The 20,667-nt window shown below is 40.3% G+C and overlaps 1 protein-coding gene across 1 annotated transcript in view; it reads left to right on the top strand.

Annotated features, from left to right (window-relative positions):
• Positions 1–17,747, top strand: part of UMOD (uromodulin) — a 188,132-nt gene extending 170,385 nt beyond the window's left edge. Inside the window, exons 17-18 of the mRNA XM_069210268.1 lie at positions 9,150–9,176; positions 15,656–17,747. Coding sequence (XP_069066369.1) covers positions 9,150–9,176; positions 15,656–15,723 — 95 coding nt within the window. The 3' untranslated portion in view covers positions 15,724–17,747. The remainder of the gene's footprint in view (positions 1–9,149; positions 9,177–15,655) is intronic.
• Positions 17,748–20,667: the final 2,920 nt, after the last annotated feature.

Genomic DNA, 20,667 nt, shown 5'->3' with positions numbered 1-20,667 from the left:
CTGGCTGTTCCACAAGTGAGGTAAATGGTGACTACGTAAATATAAGAACACATACATGAAAGTTGCTGATACCAACATGGAGCATGGGGATCCCTGGGTTTTAACAGCTCTTGTAAAAATAACGAGACAGTTTCTCTCGATTATGCCAGCCCGCATTATGGCCGGCTCTTCTGACAGTTATGTAAGAATCATATTGAGAACATCAGTGCAAGAAGATTGGTTCTACTCCTTTTATCTGTGCATTGTGTCACTCTGGGGCAGCTCAGATAGCTAGTCCCCTAAAGCAGTAGAATAACAAATCTTGAGGGCCCCCCTGAAACCTACATGTAGTCCTCCTCTGGACTCAGTCAGGAGCTCTCAGACCAGGATACTGTTCTGAAGGGGCCCCCAGGAGCTCGGGGGCCTCTGCGAACTGCAGGGGCTGCGGTGGCCTATGAAATGACACTGACCTAAAGCTCACTAGCACTTGTGTTGCTATAACAGAAAATCTGTATATTGCTACCAGTCACAGTAGTGGGTCACAAGGTTGAATAGAGGGAGAAATGAGTGGAAAAAATGTGAGATAAATACATACATTGCCCAAGCCATTTCTGATGGGAATAGGAGACTCACACAAACTGCAGTGTTACATTTATTTTGACTTTACCCCTATTCAGAAGCCAACATAATCATCTTTCCCTTTTCTGACAAAATCGCCCAGTTAAGGTTTACTGGCCCTAACAAGGAGTTGGATTCTACAGCACGGTCTTCCTCTTGGGATTTTCTGCAGAGTAGAAACCTATCCCAGATTGCCAGATGCTGTGCTCAAGTCGTCAACAGTTCCATTTGCTACATCACTCCCCTGACCAAAACATTTATTGGTAGAGCATGAGATGATGCTCCAGCAGGTACACAACTATTGAGATTCTACTCCATAGTCTGACTGCATAATGAAGGTGTAGTGTACATTTAGACCTCATGCTATCTATATTCCCTCGACCAACATATTTTCTGAATATGTAGCCACATTCCAGACCCCATCCTTGTAACCTTAAGGGACTGAACCCTCAAGCCCCCCCCCCAATTCATCCATTTAACAAGTTGACCTTGGAAAGGACAACAGATAATCACTATATATAGTACCAAATAGGTTCCTTCCAATAACTCATCTGCTCATGGAAATAACATTTAAATCACTAAACCTTTGGCTTTGTCACCTAGAATCTTTATATTTTGTTCCATCACTTCATCTCCTTTTGTACATACCTTCAATGATTCCAGGGCACAATGATAATACCTCTACTCAAAAGACCTTTGACTGACACCTCCCCTTACTCTAACTACCAATTCTTCCTTTTCTTAAAACCTTGTACATATAGATCTAACCTGGCTCCAGCACTCCATCTAACTTTCTCCAGTCTGGAGACCTTGTCTGGAGGTTTACTGAAATTGCACTCACCCATGTATCTAATGACATCACTGATGCCTGTTACAAACACACCTCCTCAATGTTTGTGATCGTTGGCTTTCAGGAGCTTTTACCATAATCAGCCACTCTATCTTGCTACTAACACCACTGCCTGTCAAAAACACAATGCTAAGTGTGTTCTACACCAACTTCTTGTTTCACTCTTTCCCTTTCTCATACTGCTCCCTCATACTGTTTATCTCACTCTTTATCAGCAAGCATTCCAGTATACCACCTTCAGGGCTCCATCCTGAGCCATCACTATTGCTCATCTGCACCACATTCTTGAAAGTAATCATTCCATCTTTTGTATTCTGGCAACACCTTTATGCACAAAACTCATCTTCCAACACCAAATCCAACAATTTAGCTTGCCTATTGGCCAATCATGACTAGATAGTCCTTTGGTGCACTATGATAAATTCCACCCCTCGTGAAAACATAGATTTCAAAGCTTCCTTTACCTTAGCTATCCACTTTGCCCTTTCTTCTTTCCCCTCTGATAGTCTCATTCCCCGCATGATCCATGAGCCTCGATGCGAAGTTCAACTCTAGAATGCAATAAAGATCCTACATCTGACAACTTGATACTAGTTAAGGAAGAGCTGCACTATCTGTCCATCTCTGGTTCCAACATGAAAAACATCTCTTTAACTGCCTGGCCAACAACAAATATGACTATTGTAATAGACTTCTTGAAAGACCCTTCAAAACTCTTTTGTTCCATGAAACAAAGTCACACATTTTGCCACTCTTTAATCTTCCACATCATCATCCCACCTCCAAGTTGACTGTCTATAGATACAGTTCAGAGGCAAATTGTAATGCTATGTTTGAAGTATTGGTTTCTTTTTTGGTTTCAGGTTCTTCACTATCAATAGCCCTCCCAGTAGGACTAATTTCATGGGCTGTCGTAATGGAAGCAAGAATTATGGTGTGGGCAGTGCTTGTCTATTTCTCCTCCATTTCTCCAGTTCCTTCCCATTTTGTAACACTGAATGTACATATTCTAGATCAATAGGAAAGGAAGCAGATAGGGAGAGGTGAGCCAAAGCTATTTTCACAATATGGAGGACAGGCTTTGTGTACATCTCACTGTTCAGGTTCTATTCCTTCTCTCCCTCCTACCATCTTGAGGTACTTCATTATTTGTTTTGGGCCATCTGTTTAGCCCCTCAGGGTTTGTGTTATAGAAAATTTGCTCTGCAGATTTTCTTCTTCTTTTCGGAGGATGGTACTGGGCTACAATTCATTATATACCCTCTTCTGTGTCCAATTGCTAGAAGGTTGGGCACTATGAAATGCAGATTTGGTTTTGTAGCGAAAAGTGTTTCTGGGTATTTCAATTATGATGCTCATCTTGGTCTATTCTTAGGATAAGGTTGTATAGCTTCATTGTTAACACCATGATAGTGGTCTTTTAAGGTAGGAGTGACAACAGTTGTGCATATCAACTCTTTGTGGTTGTTTTTGTCAGACTAACCTTGCTGGAAACTTTCTACTCTACTACGCACCCCACTCCTTTCAAATTTGAAACCTTTCTAAGATGAAGAGGGATACTGCACACGTGTGGCAATTATTAACAGTTAATTTCAGAAATAAAAAAAATGTATGAATGTCAAGGTCCTACAATGTGATGGTTCTAAGCATACTGAAACAGGGGACTATTGTGTTAGCTACTTGAAATTCTTTTGATGATGGTTATTTCTGATCCTGGAATCCTTAGATAAGCTCCTCTCATATTTATTATTGCATCAGCTGGGTTGTTCTTTTTGTACCCTGTTCAGTGACCTTACGAGATTCAAGGACTAAACGGAGCAGGGTTTTGATGTACAGTAGATGATGGACAGATTGACATGTGGATCTGAGAAGGATACTGCCTTGACATTTAAGCATGTTTTAGATTGATTTCCTTCTGATGAGAAAATCTATGGTACTGCCAAAAGGCCTTTGATTTCCTCTTTGTCTCTAGAGTAGCCGGGGCAGATTTTAATCAGTTTACTCAAAATAGTTTATTTTCATGCCCTAGAATTGACTTTCTTTTATCTATGTGCGCCCTTCCAGTCCAGAAAATAATAGGCTACCTAAGTAGCTAGCCATGGCAGAATACTCATCTTCACCTAAATCTCACATACAATGGACCCATAATACTACCCAAAATTAATCTTTGCCTTGCAGGTATCAGCCTATCGCTCTAGTGCTTCCTAACCGAACTTCATTAGTGTAGGGTTTTAACTCAATAACTTTTAAAACATTGTTTGTTATGTACAAAATCATTAATCTGCCACATCTTTTTCTATTAAAGCACTTCAAATAGTCCTTTCTACCTCGTATGTGTACACCTCTCTGATTCCCAGATTCAACAAAACCAGAGGAGAATTCAGGACTTTCAGTCAGTCAGACAAATAGGTTTACTTTGGATATTTAATCACATAAACTTCATAAAAACACACAATGTGATAAATGATCAACAGGATAAAACACCTGACGAGAAACCATAATAAATAATTAGTAAACTGTGATACATCCAGTAACCAATCTACATTTAAAAAAAAATTGTCATTTATTTCGATCTGACCTTTATCTATCATCCCAACCTTGAAAGATATTCTCACACATCTACAGGTAATTTTGTGATATGTTCAGCCAGAGGCATTATACATTATATGACTAAAATCGCTTTCTTAAATCACAAATGAAATTATGATCAATACGCACCATAAAAGTTACAGCTTTAAAAGTTAAAACCAAATAAAAGTTTAAAAATGTAACTCTCTCCTAATCCATGTGATTAAAATGTTTTCCTCCAATTGACCATGCAGAAGACCAATACTTTAAAAATTGTAAATATCATTGATCTTGAGGTGTTTTTCATTTTTCTTTTAAATTTCTCTTTTTTTTTATTGTACATACCATGAAAGACATCAATCAGGATCATTTACAAATCAAACATAGGACCAAGTGGTGAATACAGGGGGCACAGGTGGGAGAGTCATGTAGACGGGAGGATATCCAAACATACCCAGCTGTGTAGCTCCTGTTGCCAAGCCCCACTGGGGGCACCCTGGCAACCCTCCAGTGCAGTGGTTCCCAACCTTTTGACTTCTGTGGGACCCCACTTTATCAATACTGGAACCTGGGGACCCCCATTGAATTATTAATGGAATCTGGGGACCCTCTCAAAGAGTCATTCATGAAAGCTGCGGACCTAATCTGTTAATTTTATTGATTTTTCTAAGCAATCGCTGACCCCCTGAGGAGGCTTTGCGGACCCCATGGGTCCCCGGAACACAGGTTGGCAACTACTGGTCCAGAGCATCATGATTGTTTGTCACGCCAATGTAAGAACCATTTCAATGAGTTTCAACCCTGCCCTATCTGTTTTGGGGTGGGGCCTCAGGCCCAACAGGCATGCCTGCACCCTGTGATATGTGTAAGGTAGTCACAAACTTCGATCCAGACTGTATGGAGTATTGTCCACTGTTGTGTCATATTATAAAAGTCTGAACGATCAGCATCATACCTGGGGCGTGTATGCTGCACTGTGGCAAACAACCTATGCGGCTGCATATGAGTTAGATATGTGCGAAGGGCACAATTGACCTATAACAATTTTAATGAAGCATTTCTCAAGACCTGCGGAATATGACTCAGGATTCTGTTCCTATCTGCATCATTAAGGTGAAGTTGCAGTTTTTGACTCTAGAAATCTTTCAGCCCGGTCAATGCTAGCCCCATCACCTGGCACAGCGCTGTGTACAAGTTAGTGATCCTATGCCTATAAGGGCTCCATGCCAGCAGTGTGTGGGGCATGGGGTCAGTCTCAGGATCCCTACATGGATCACCCCACACCTCCTCCACTGCCCTCCCACCGAGCAACGCATGTGTCAGAAACTGCCCTGCTGAGATAGTGAAATTCCTCGAAGCTCCTTAAAGGAAAGGAAGGTCTGCCCTGCAGGATGTCGACGGAAGCATATTACCACTGTGACCGGTGTCCTTCACCTCTACCCTTGAAAAGGCGGGTAGGCACCATAAGGGAAGATCCAGCAAATACAGTGCATACTACACTGTCTGCGAAGATAACAGAACCAACAGTACCAAGCTGTCCAGAGCGAGAGCAGTGTCTTTGCGCCATGGGGACTTCCCCCAGCACTTCACCCAGCATCCACACCCACTGCTCCCTAGGCCAAAGATACTGTGTTTCAGGCGGCATCTCCGGGGTGATCCCTGTCTTCAGTCATTGCAGCTGTCGTGCTAGGTAGTATAGCTCATCATAATGCGGTGCCACCATGCACCCCACAACCAAGGGTGGACACAGTTTCTTCAGGGCCAAATGATGCTTGACTGATGCCCATATCAGATCAGGGAGTAATCCATGTAGACTTTACAATACCACTCGGGGTAGGAGCAGGGGAACATTGGCAAAAATGCTCAGAAGCCGTGGCAAAGCTGCCAGTTTTGTCATTGCGATTTGACCCATAGATGACAATGGTTATGCCTGCCAAAAGGTTGATCATGAGCTCAGTGCGATGATCACTTTGTTCAAGTTCCTCCTGAGTACATCCACAGGATCTCTGTATATTCGAACGATACTGAAGGATATGTGAAGGGCCAAGACCCCAGCAAGAGCACTGCACATGAGTCCATCAGAGGGTATATTTTTGCTTATTGTTGCAGAACCTGGATAGCATGCCAAATAAGTCTAAGAGCCTCAAGACTGGCACCAGGCCCAAGGTGCATCCTGAAGGTAAATCACAATGTTATCCACATATAGAGAGATTAAATGCTCCCAACCTGCCACCGTCATTCCCTGCCCCCTGCTTGATTTTGCATCCCATACGTCAAAATCTTAATGGAGAGTGTGAATGATAAAGGTGACCACAGGGAGCCCTGGCCCATGTCTCTCTGGATCTGACGCTGCTCCGAATACACCCATCCACTCTGTACCTGCCCCTGTGGGTTCCTGTATAACGCTCATATCAGGGTCAGCATCTCCTACTCAAATCCCATACACAACAAGGGCAAAAAAGATAGAGTCTATCAAATGCCTTCTTCATGTCCACCGAGGTGGCCACATCTCGGGGGGGGGCCTTCAGCAATCCATCTAGTATATGGAAGAGGCGGCATATGTTTGGGGAGGTACTCCACCCAGCACAAAGCTGCTCTGGTCTGGGTGAATCAGGTTAGGTAAGCAAGCATGGATATGGCTTGCAATGATTTTTCCTGGGATTTTGCATTCCAGGTAAAGAAGGGACAAGGGCTAATACACACTTCTGTCAAGTCCCCCCCCCCCCATTTAGGAATCATGTCTAAGAGGGCTTCTCACGAGGGCTCTGGTAGTCATCCTGCCATGCAGTCTGTTGCATACCTGTTCCAAGTGCTTAAGCAGGACAGTCTTAAAGCACTTGTAAAATTCTAGGGGAGGCTATTGCTAGTGGACATGTTGCCTGTCTCTGACTCCTTAGTTGCCTGAGCTATCTCACTCTTCATTAGAGTCCCTCCATTTGAAGCCTGTCCTCTGGTGTCAATGTGGTCAGAGCCATGCTGGAGAGAAAGGAAGTCAGCTGATCCTCGCCTGCATCCAGAACCTAGATGGCCCTGTATTAGTCTGAAACAATTCAACAATATCTGCCTGTCTGAGCACACAGTGGTTCTTCAGATGCCCGCAAGCACAGGACACCCATTTTCTGATCACAGGATTCCACAAGCAGATGCCTGGTAAAGTCCCTTCTGCATGTCTTTGTGACACCTATTCCCTGTCCTGTAGTCATGAAGTGCTAGCCTGGAGCCTCTGGTTGGCTTACTCATGCCTCTGTTGGATCAGGATGAGAAACGTAAGGTGTCTTAATTACATATTGGGTGTGGGGGGGGCGCAAAGCCCCCTACATTATATTCATTGCCCAGAGGAAGTGGTGGCCCCCGGGTTTGGGGTTTGCACAGCTCCCATACATTATATTCATTGCCCTGGTGAGGTGCCAATCCCTGGGGTTCAGGGTGGCCACGGGGCCCCCTATATATTATATTTCTCACCCCAGGAAGGTGGCAGTCTCCGGTGCAAAGGTGATATGGCCTGGGGAGGTGGCAGTCCTAGCAGTGCGTGGGGGCCTCACACATACATTTAACAGCATGGGGGCAGCCACCGCCCCGGGATGCGGGTCAGGCTCTAGTCGTGTCTAAAATCCCTATAGGAATTAAAATAGAAAATGCACTTTTTCACTCCCTCTTTTTCTTGGCCCCCGCTTGACTGATCACCCCGAAACTTCCCATACACAACAAGATTCTTGGCCACTCTGTTTTTTGGAAACTTTTGTGAAGACTGCTCAAACTGTGCCACAGATATAGGCAACTTTCTCAATGGAAACTAGGTCCTAACTATAACCACCTGCTGCCAGTAGAGGACATACCCACATTTTAAACATTACATTTTTATCTCCCTTTTTATTTAACTGTATATTAAACGTTTAATTTTTAAAACAGAATATACTCATACTTCATCGAAAAAGCTCATCTGTTCATTTAAAAGATGTAACATTTAGAAACACATAAAATGTCAAACTATGCAAAATTACATGTATATCTTCTAAACATAAGATATGAGTTATTTCAGTGGGTACAGCGGGCTACCCATCCTTTTCAAGACATATCTATCTTTAAAAAGTTTTAGGACAATAAAAAGTAGAAAACAAACAGAAATATCAATGTATTGTACCAGTGGTTCCCAACCTGTGGTCCAGGGACCCCTTGGGGTCCGCGAAGCCTCCTCAGGGGGTCTGCGACTGCTTAGATAATTAAAAAATATTAAAAGATTAGGTCCCCAGCTTTCAGTAATGACTTAGTGGGGGGTCCCTGGACTCCAAGAATGAGTCAGTGGGGGTCCCCGGGTTCCAGTAATCATAAAGTAGGGGTCCACAGAAGTCAAAAGGTTGGGAACCACTATATTATACAATACAATCACTATTTAGTGAATGATAAATGAGGTATAACAGAGTATCAAATGAGATATATATTTTGTAGCTTGTCCTAATTGTCAACATAAAAATATGTCAAAATTCTGTAAATGTTAAAAAGGGAGAGGCTGACTTGGTAATCAGGAAATCTCACAACTGTCTATTGAGAAGACAGCTATAAAAGTCAATGAGAAATTGAATTCAGCGCCCCATCAAAATGATAACCATTTAGTTCTATATTCAAATTTACAAGAGATGTAGACAATGGACTTTCCGATGTTATGAGGTTTGTGTGGGGGGGTATAATCTTCTTGGGTCAAATTCACAAAGATCAATCAAGAACAGAATTCAATGCCTGCAGCATCTGAGATTTCCACTCTTTGACCAGACCCGTATCATGAAATAAAGAGAGATATAGATGACTTTCAGGCAACACCATTACAAACCGTTTCTTTAAAAAAAAAGCAGAACAGTTGGTGCAAAAATGTTTGCTTCTTTTAAAGAAAGTTTCTTATTAGATTAGGATGTACTAGTCTTTGTAACATGACTCATAAGGAAAATATTTGTCATGTTTTTGTGTAGTTTTTTCCCATAATTATTTTCCGAATTTTTCCCTTGTCTTCATAGAATACGGACTGGAGCAAAATCCTGCTTGTCCATGGTTTAAGAAAGTATTTACTACATGTGTGCTATAATGCAAAGGATGGTGCGTTGAATCATTTTATCTAAAGCTATATATTTTTATTTTATTGCAGCTAAAACACTTTCTGACAGCAGTGACGGTAAGTTCTTGAGAAATGTTATCTTTCTTTTTGAACATGTGTCATTTATAGAGGGGGAGTGCCAGTTTGAGATGCCGCTCGGCAACAATATTTTGCATCTGTTACTTTTCAACCAGATATTGAGGAAGAATGATTGAAACTTAAAGAATAAAGCATATCACTCTTTCCATTAAGCCAGAATCACGTATGAAAAGTGAACGCGCTGCCATGTGGCCACAACATAAAGTATTGCACAAACTAGAGCAATTAACAAAACTTGGGAGAGTGGAGAGTAAGTAGGTAGAGCCAGGTCCTATTTCTTTGGTGAGGAGTTGTGGTCTAAAGGCCTGAGCTATCCACCTTGGAACTGCAGAACCAGGCTCGAGCATTGACGGGTGATTCAACATCCTGCGGTTCTAGACAAATCATTTAATATCCCCCTGCCTAATAAATGTGGGAAATAATCTGGTGCTCGTGTTCAATGCTCTATTGGCCAAGTTTGTGTCATTTAACACTGCAAAAATAAAATAAATAAAAAAACAACAATTTAGATCTTCTCTAACAAGCCCCACCCATTGACCTTCCCACTGAACTCCTTTTGACAGTGCTTCTCTTCGGTGATATCTAAAGATATCTGGAGATCAACAGAATATCAAATTTAGTGTAGATTACCGTTTGTTGAGTTTCCCAACTTCACCAATAGAAGTTTTCCACCTAAAATGTTTTTGTGAGAATATTTTCTCACAAACACTGTTTTTGTATTCCTATTCTTTCACTGAAAATGCTTTTGTTTTATTTGTTCTCTCTTCCACTACAAAACGTTCGGTGGATGTTTTCTCCGAGCATGTTTTTTTAGTTTTGCAAACGTTGGAAAGTTCATGAAGAAGTGAAGTTCTAAAAATATCTTCATGAAGAAGTAGAAGCACAATATTTGCAATTTGCACAGTTCTGCAAACAATGAAGGTTCCGTTGAACTCACCATGAAACTTCACAGCATAAAGACCTTGGCGCTGCCTTTATGAAAAAACTGCAGCAACCGTTAGCGCTTTTATTTTAGAAAATGCAATGCAAACTTTATCTTCTCCATTACTTTTCAGAATACTAAAACACTTTAGAATAAGTGTATTTGCCTGTATAGTACAAGTACGTTCTGACAATACAGGACTCTTGTGACTGTCTCTTCATCATAAGCCCAGGGGACAATAATGGATAGCAAATATGTCTTCCCTAACTATTTCACTTTTTCTTTCATGTATGATTTTATGAGTTATAAATTTCTGGTATGCAGCATGTGGTCAAATGGGCAATGGCATCTGTTAATATCTTTTATTTGTATAGTTTAACATTTTTAGCAAGTTCAATAAAAACAATAATTGTAATAAAATAATATGAAATAAAAATAGGTTTTAAATTGAGCTTCACGTTCTCATTGCTCCTTCAGGAAAGGTAACAGATGCCACCTGCGGTGAAAAAGACTCACCCAGTTGTGCACAACATGTAACCATGTAATGTAGCATTGAGAATATTAAGGTGGGTTGAAGTCTGGAATATTAAGCAGGATATATTGTGATACCCTAAGGAGCAGAATTGAAAAGGTAAGTGCATGTAAGGAACAATAGATTTATTATTCTTAACTCAGCATCTGCATACTGTGAAGATATATATCAATATATATCATCATGGTACATATATGTGGGGTTAGGTATAGAAACTCTTTTTGCCAAGATATTCCAGACTCACACCTTGGGGTGCTTTGGATAGCACTAACATGCCCTCGTTCTCTCTCTGTAGACCTGTAGCCCTTTGGCTTCTCTGCCATTGCTAATGAACATGTTAATGAACTTTGTGTGTTTGGTATTTATACGTTTTCTATTCATTGCCCGATTTGGTAAAGTATAGGAGACTGTGAGCACAGACCACAAATGTACAAATGTATCTTAAGTGAAAAGGGAGGTAACAGGTGATGGGTTTTGATGCTGAGAGATGCAACTGAGGGATTGGACATAGGTTAGAATTGAGACAAGGGTTTCTCTGATGGGTCATTCATGAAAAAATGAGGGAAGGCAAGGTTTTGTGTGGGCTGTCTGTGGATCAGTGAAGGGAGCGGGAAGACATTTGCTCCCAAGGGGGCTCTCCACTAAAAACAAAAATGAAAAAGCAAATCCTGGTAAAGTGATACTTAAATAATCATCTTGCAAGAGAGTCAAAGCAAGTTTCACACCCTAAACCATTACAAAATACTCTAGATTGTGGTACTTTGCTACACACCAAGGAAAAAGCTTTTCTCTCAAAGCAAGAAGCCTCACTACTTGAATTAAATTGAATTTGTGCATCCTAATGAAATCCTGCAGTTTGACTAGAGTGTCAATCAGAACTCCTATGAAAATATATATCCTACATGATGACATCGTACTGAAACCATTTTTCACACCTTAAATATGTTTTGTAGGTCTGCATCCTCCATTATTTCCTTACAACCATCTCAAAAGCTTTGTAACGAGTTCACTTTCTTATTCTCTGGAGAACTACAACTTATTTAGTCTAATATCAAGAACTTGCAATTTGAGTTACCCAACACTCCTGTTATTACCCCGGCTCGTGGTTTTCTTACTCCTGCACTAGTTTGACTTCCAATGAGCTAAACAGAGCTCTTCTCTTGGCAAATTCGTTAAATCAGTATCACAGGATGATTTATGCTCAATTTATTTTATTCTGCTCAATTTAATTTATTCTGCTAGATTTTATTGATGCATATTTACCGTTATTAAACTTTTGGTCTCCTCAGGCTTGAACCCCTTTGTATGGAAAACTGAGGTTGTTGCTCCTCTTCCAAAAAACGAATTTTGACATCTTTGAATAGAAGTATCTTAGACCTACTACTTTAACTGCCATACTTAGAAAAGTTAACAGAATGTGTAGTGGCCATGCACATTTGTAGAATCTAAGAATCTTTTGCATATCTGTCAACTTGGCTGCCATCCTGGTCTGAGAACTGAAGCTGCTCTTGATTGAGGACACATTTTGACCAAAATAATTCCATTGTACTTGTGTTGTTGGACATCTCAACAGTCTTTGGTATGGGCGACCACAGCATTCTTTTAGAGTGCCTTGGGACTAGTGGTATCTAGTGCAGAGTGGCTAAGTGGCCTGTCTCAATCCTGATCAAACATTTGCAGTCTGTTGCCATGCCTGCATTCTGTTCCTCACTCTACTCATTTTGCACAGAGTCCCCCAGTGCTCCTCATTATCCTCAATGCTTTTCAACATTTACATCAGTCTTATGATCTGTATGATCCAAAATTTTATTTGCAAAGTGATGTCTTATGCAGATGGCACACAATTATCCATCTGAAGGCTGATCCCCTTGCTTCTGCTGGTGTTTTAAACATTTGTCTTCATAATGTTCAGAAATGCCTAATGAAAAGAAACAGAGATTCTACTTTGGCAATTATATAGATCGCTTTTGTTCTCCTCTTAGTGTGTTTGCAACATGATTGCTCTCAAACACTCATATTCATCTATATCTTAAAATGCAAATACAGTCCAGAGAAACTGCCATTGCTACTAAGTTGATTGAAATGTAAGGAGTAAAGTGGGGAAAAAGCTGTACATTTAATACATAAATAAAATCTAAGTCAACAATTCCATATTTCCTTTCTTAAATCTCTCCTTAATAATCATAAGCTTGATATCTGATCATGGTTCACCTGCTCCACACCCTAACTTCACTTGCAACTGTACACAAGGGTAACAACAAAATACAACCCTTATTTTTTCTGGTTTAACTTTTTTGAGAATAAATTATTTTTGTTTTTCTGCTTAACAGTAGAACTCATGTGCCTGAGATAAACATATCACATCTCTTTAACCAACAGGTTACATTATTAGATAAGATGTTGTTAAAACTTAGGAACCTTATTGCATTTATATCATTGCTGAAGCTACACCAGTGTATGACGCTACTCATCTTTTCTTAATTTTAATGTTCAACAACATTATATTTAGTTGAGTGCTGTGGGCACACCAACGGCATACCCATGCAGCGGCCCACTCTCGACCATTGCCCAGCACAAACCATGCTGCTTGTTTTAAGGATAAACTATGATGCAGGCATTGTTGACTGATGGTTTGTAATCCTGCCATTAATAAATTGGTAAATCATAATACTACAGCTGTAAGTGAGATATGCAAGTCTTCGTCCATAACTTCTGCTTCCAGAGAGGGGACACTTGGGCAGGGTGCGCTATTCAAATAACATTCTTTGCCTAAATGCAAGGCAGGGATTAATTACTTTATTTTTAATTATAACATTGATAGTCTTGCTGTTACTGAAACCTGGCTTCACAATGCATTTATCCCTGATTCCTCAGCTGCTAGTCCTACAAGCTTTTTAAATGAGCCAAATGGATCAGTTCGCACAGGAGGAGGGGTTTGCACTCATTTGTAAAGAATCTTTCTAAATATCCCAACTACACATGGGGTCCATTCTGTGGGCAAAGATATTGGGTTTCAAACTGGCTCTCTCATCTTCAATTAGTTAGTCAGGACTCATACTGTTTTGACCACCAGGACCAGCATGTGGTTCAGTTTAGAATTCCTAGAATAGTTTTCATCCAACTTTTTTTTTGACCAGCAATCTTCCTCATACTTGGAGATTTCAATATGTAGGTGTACTGCCTTGGAAGACCGTATTCAACGAGTCTTCGACTGTGCCTCTCTAGTACCTCCACCCTCAAATTGTTCATTTTTCCAAATTCGTTCATCTGGGAATGCCTTAAATCTAAATCTTTCCTCCTCCAATATCTCTTATTGAAAAAAGCCACGGACTCTTGCCTGGTCAGGTCATAGCTTAATGCTGTTCAACTTGCATATGGAGAAAAATGTATCCAACAATCAGGTAATCAATTCAAGCAAGGTACCACTCTGGAGTAAGATTATATCTGAAAGCTTACACCAAAATCTAAACCCACTGCTTCCCTTTTTTATTAAAACATTGGTGATAATTCTCTCTACTCGTGGTATGTCATGAATTGCAAAAAAAACGAATACACCAGCACTGATGAAACAATTTCTTTTATGGTAGAAGACACACTGACCTCTGATTTAGAGAGTAATTGAATAAAGCAATATAAAACTCATTAAAATCACTAGAATCTAGTGCAAAAGCTATGCAGCCAAATCAGAAATAATCTACGTGGCTGCCTATTGATACTGCAGGATTCTTATTAAAAAACTAAAGCAGATATCTATGAAATTAAAATCACAGATTCATCAAATTCACCTTAAAAACTGTTCTGAAATGTTATGTTACTGACGAATCCTACATGCAAGGCGATACATCATCCTGCATAACAAAAGCAGTGTGATTATATAGCTGATTTGTCTTAGCAAAGTTCCATACCCAGTGAGACCCTTTTTTCTAAGTTTTCTTTCTTTTTTTGATGAGTTTTCTTCCTCAAGCAGCTTCCCAGGTGGTTATTTACTGTAGTTTGAAAAACTGTCCTGTGCGAGTTTTACATTTGCTTCTGATATAGTGGACTCTGTTGTTAACTCTCTATGCAAGGCATTCCTCGTGGCATCTGTGGTCCAAGGGCTTGGATGCAAGAGGTCATCGCTCTTTTATTAATAACATCTGTAAACTGTAAAAGGGATTGAGCAATTGTCTTATTTCAATCCTCCGACTTCAAATAAAGCACTAACGCTCAACTCATTTTAGGAGGATGATATGACATCTTGACAAAAGACTAGTGGCTTCCTCAACTCAGAACGTTACAAACCAGAGTTAAGGCAGCATAAGAACTGGAGGTTAATGTAGGCAGTTCACTCTCTTTTAAATCTCACTTACAATTATAGCTTTTCAGGAAATCCCACAAGACATGGCTTTTCTCCACCTAGTTCTCCCCCTTCCCTTTGGGGTGCTGGCAGTTGTAGCTCATTTGTCCTCTGGGCCCAATGCTGGGAAGCCCCATTGATGGGGTGGCTATGCCCTTTATAGGCCTTATAACATAACATAACATAACATAACATAACATGACAATGAGTTACACTGTAATTTTCTCAAGAATTCAATCAATCATTCAGGGATTTGTAAAGCACACTACTCACCTGTGAGGGTCTCAAGGCGCTGACTTAACGGTTTTGGCAGAAAGGTTAGTAGAACTGAAATGTATGAAGTGCAGTTATAAGTTATGTCACACCCTTTTTCCCCACCAATTCATCCTCCTTCGGGGAATTATCACCGTTCCAGGAGCTTCATGATATTAGGAATACATTTTGTTGGTATAATTTTCATAGTGAAAGATATTTCTTTAGATCAAATTTTGATGAGATCTTTAATTGAATGTTGATACTACTGAGGATATCACTATGTCAAATTTGGGTGCAATGGAACTTCCAGGAGACGTTTTCTTATGTTATTAGTAAGGAAAATAATCAATACATAAGGTGAATGTTATTGTTTTGTGACAATTTTCTGTTATTAACTATCCTTTCTTCCCTAGGGATGCATGCACGCTGGACATTTCTGTTATTTGTAGTGATGGTGCTGGGACTCCAAACGCTTCTGTAATGTGCGATTGTTTATTGAAGACGCCGGAATCCTAACACCTTTGTAGAGAGAAATGTTAACATTTTCCACCCTATATGACAATGGTTCTTTGTGTATAATTAATAATATTAGCTGAAATTATGACCTCTCATTAAGGATCATCTAATTAACCCATGATCGCTTTTATCATTATTATTACGTAGATCAATGCTTCCCAAACGTTTTTGAACTGTGACCCAGTTTTTAGAAAGGACAAGTTATGCAACTCACATAGGTTTGATGGACATGAGGTGGTCGATTTTTTAATGTAACTAAAGCATCACATCATAACGCACTGTCATTTACAGGCAGCACATTTCCCATTCAAATAAGCAGTTAGGGGTTTATTTACATGCCCCTGTGCCACCGGTTTGTCACTTTGTATATGGGAAAAAGTGGCACACCGGCAGTGCAAAGGGCTCGTAAATAAGCCCTTATTTGTCATTTGTGTATCACCAAGTAAAGTACCTTGATTAGTTTTGGTTCTACTGAAATATTTGTTTCCATCACACTCAGAATTGCAAAAAATGTACAGTTTGTTGTGTGTTACAAGAAATGACATCCTACAGCCTTTTCTTTTACAATCCCTGTGCCCCAGAAAGACTGTCATAATTGACTTTACTTCTCTTTCTCTGACTGCAAAGTGAGAGGATTCTGTAAACACTAATTTGTTAGAAGACGTAGCCTGAATTTTGACCTCTGTCTTTGAAGTGCAGCAAATGTGACAATATAAAAACAGAATGTAAAGGCTTCTTTATTTATTGCTTGGACTTTCTTGACCCACTAAAAATCACTGCCCTAAATAATGAAGGACTCCCCTGGTTGTGTATGTGGCCTTGAAACGTTTACCCTTCCAGTTATTGAACATTGATGGCTCATCTTGCAGAGCACCTTCCTTACGATTAGGTAGGTTGCGCTATATAAAACACACATGCATACCTCTATATACTCATTTGACTCATCATACAAAGATTGCTCAAATCTAGAACTATTTGTTATGTTCAGAAACAGGTTTATATTAGTATAGAATGAAAGTGCTCAATAAATCAGTTATTTACAACGTTTTATAATGTATGCACTGTCTTAAAATCTATTGAAACTTTTAAACATGTTTTGTTGATCTACAATGTACTGTGTATTTCTCTAAGATCCTGCATTTTTAATATTTTATTTAAACTGTGAGATTATTGGAATTGAATCAAGACTTCAAGTTAATGCTTAATTCTTTACCAGAATTAGTACCATCTTTCCCTTCATGTATGTAATGGAAATGTAGTGCACCACCATGCATGGGACCAAGTCTGTAGCCTTTTCCAACTTTCTTTCTGCTTTTCAGATGTTATAAATGTTGCGTGCTCGATAATGCCCCGATAATGACATGGCTGATAACTGCAGGTGGTAATACCGGGCAAGAGGTATCAATTCCGGCTTATACTTCCAGCCCAGTTACTAGACATGCTGAACTGTTGGGCCCGGGAAAGAGAATAGCATGCAGGACACTAAGGGCCAGATGTAGCATAGGTTTTTACCCATTCTGTGTCTGTGGGAAAAAGTGTTCCTACATATGGCCCTAAATTACTACTCCATTACCACATGCGATCTCCTAATTCCAGATCCTTTTCTGTGCACATTTTTCACCCTCTAGCAAGTAGGAAATGTCCACAGAAAAGTATTCGATTTTACTGGATGTGTTGCTGCACCTATTAAAACTTGAATGGTGCAAGGTGGTATCTTCTGTGAAGACACCACCCCGCATGACACGTGGATTAGTCCTAGGTTTCCTTTTTTCTTTTGGTGATTGGAACAGATGGTGTTGTTATGTGGCCTCACTTGTTTAGAGATTTGTGCAGATACTTAGGCCCATATTTATACTTCATTTGCGCCTCATTGTTTGACGCAAAAGCGGCGCAAAAAAAGTATAAATATGGGTCTCAGTGGCTAGGAAATAGTACTTTAATGACGAGTCTCCACCTATATTTGCAAATAAAAATATCATTTAAAAAATATATACTTTTGAGCAATGTTTGATTTTGATGAAATGCTCAACTGTGGAAGTGCATTTCATGGGTACATGCGTGTGGCATCAATGTACAACGTTTCAAATTTTCTTTTTATATTTAGGTGGCCACTAACAGTGCCTGCTAGCCTGGTGGACTAAATCACCCATTGAAGTTACAAGTTCAAATCATGTCTGGTCCCATCAGCTTGACGTCTTATGGCGTTCGATAAAATGATTGGCATATATTAGCGTAACCATATGCTTTGTTCTATTTGAATGTGGCAAAATTACCTTGGTGTGAGAATATATGCAAGAAACATATCTAGTATGTAAATTAAGTAGGCAGCAGTCGGTAGTGTCAACCAGTTGCACTTTTTACCACGCCTCAGGGTACATTAAGTTGCAGTGGGGAGTGCGACTGGTGTGGCGGCACTGAGCGCTGACCTGGAGGGGGGCACTGTCCTCAAGGTGGGGCTCTGTGTTTAGCAATAATTTACAATTTAAAAGCATCTGGAGCAGAGTTCAAAGTGCGGTCAGCTGTCAGGCAGCAATAAAAATATCAAGATAACTCTTGTGATTAATGTTCCTGAGAGAGATCGGAGTTTGTCCAGTTGTAGTTTTGACTGCCATGAAGTCGTGCAGAGGATTAATATACCTGCTGCAAAGAACAGATCTGTACCTTACGTGGATAGCTGAGTGGATTAGTAAAGCTAGCCTTTAGAATGAGTTTTAAAACAATTTAATGTATGTGAAAGAGGGGCTATGGAAAGATGAGAATCAATTTTGGCATATGATAGTGAGGGAATACGAGGAGGAGGTCATGGGGGGGTGCCAAAATAGATTGTAGCACAGGGCACCACCAGTGCTAAAGCCAGCCCTGAGTGGACGAATAGCGTGCCCTGCCAGGGGCACTAAACCTCTTTCTTAGTCTCTTCTACCTTATGTCCAACTATCACATTTTTACAGCCAGACTCTTCGAAGTTCCATATGTCATACAAACAGATCACAGCAGAGATAATCCGAGCCAAAAGCCAAGGAAAGATATAGATTAACACAGAAGACACAGAAGTCACCTCATTCTATACACAAGTTATCTCAACAGAGTAGTAGCAGGGGTTTACAACCAGCTACAAGCCATTCCCTAATTCCCTCATGTTTTGATCTTCATTTATTTTTCATTCTAAAGGCATCCCCCTTTAGATGATATATATTTATTCAATTAGGAATATGTTTTGAATGCAAGAGTACAAATGCCCATGATGTAAAAAAAGTATATATTTCATTACAAAGCGATAATTCACCTTGCTTGAATGTATTCATGTTTTGCAAGAACTGCATTTCTAGTCATTGTCTTTAAACAATGAACAAAGGTCAAATAATTTAATCTAATTTCTTGCTTATTGTCCTCACACAAAAGCAGACTTTCAGTAAATAAAAGTAGGTGAAAGCTTAAAAGGGCTTCTTTAGTAATTGTTTGTTCTAAGATGTTCAGCAATATGTGGACAGAGACATATTTATCAAACTTTCACGCAGCGCAACGCAGCGCAATGCAGCGCAACGCATCAAGTCACCTTTCTTTGCTGCACTGCTTGAAAGGGAAAAGGCAGGAATGTGGCGTATTTAACATTGTACAGTCCATTCCTGTCCTTTCCTGGCACTGGTACACTTTGTGCAGCCTAGCCCCAACACAGGCACCCTTTCACTGTTGTGCAAAGTTATCTGAGTTGTAGAGGTAAATGCTCAGATGCGTTTTCCTCTTTGTAAATGTGCCTCGTACACCTCCTCTGGGGAGGTGTAGAATCATGACACATTCCCAGATCAACCATTAATGGTAAATATGGTAAATATGGTAATGCACCAAACTCCATGGTGGATGCATGGGAACACCCACCTTCCCCTCTTGGAACACCTCCCTGGTGCAGAGTAATGCAAGGCAGTGATTTGCACCCTTGGACCCATCTTATGTGGTGGAAGGGTGATATAACACTGTGATTATTATGCCCCAGAGTATATAAAACGGAATAACTCATTTTGGACACTGAAGGGCAGATTTAAGGAAAATGTCACTGCACCCAGTGTATCGCCACTTCCCTTGCACACTTTAGCACCCCTCTACTGCCACCATGTGTGCGCCGTATCTAAGATACCGTGCACCATGGTGCAAGGTAGGGGGTAATAGCATCATTTTTATTGATGCTATTAATGTACTCTGCAGGAGTAGCGCCAAAATATGTAGCGCGTACAGGCATACAAAAAAGACATAATGTAGCGCAAAGGGTTACAAAGTGTCGCAATGCATGCATTGCCCCACTTTGTAAATATGGGGCTGAGATTTTCGCCATCTATCAAATATTAGCATCACATAAATGAGCTAATGTGTCAGTAGATGGCGCTAGGGGCTCTTAAATATGCCCCTGAGAATCATTGGTGGCTGTAAACACCTTTTCTTTCTGAAGCCTACAGAAAAGGCGAATTAAGTTCTCTTCGTAGATCAGTTTATCTGCCCTCCTAAAGTACATAGATGCCGAAACACAGTTATAGAACCAGCAACTCATGTCTCTTTTGAACACTGCTTCCATTATCTGAAAAGGTAGCAAGTGTGAGCCATCAATGAAACTCGACTAGGCCCCTTGTTGGTACGAAGTATAGCTTAATAAGTTAAGGGCAGGTAAGGGGGGATGGGTGCAGATATACAGTACAGTAATGTCATTATGTTATGATATGTTTTGTTGTTCTGTCTGGTTACAAATATCCTGCCTACTAATGAATGAGGATTGGAGTTCCTCAAATTATTCCTGTGGAGTTTCATAGGACTGATCATTACCAAACTCATATAATACTCAGTGGCTGCTGGGGCTGCAGTTCATTGGGTTCTCTCTCTCATGTTGGCATATTTACAAAGTCCTTGGTGGCAGAAAGTCGAGAGA

Source organism: Pleurodeles waltl, chromosome 10 (genome assembly GCF_031143425.1).
Source record: "Pleurodeles waltl isolate 20211129_DDA chromosome 10, aPleWal1.hap1.20221129, whole genome shotgun sequence".
NCBI lineage: Eukaryota > Metazoa > Chordata > Amphibia > Caudata > Salamandridae > Pleurodeles > Pleurodeles waltl.
Note: the sequence above shows the minus strand (reverse complement) of the source record. Positions and strands in the feature narration are given on the sequence as shown.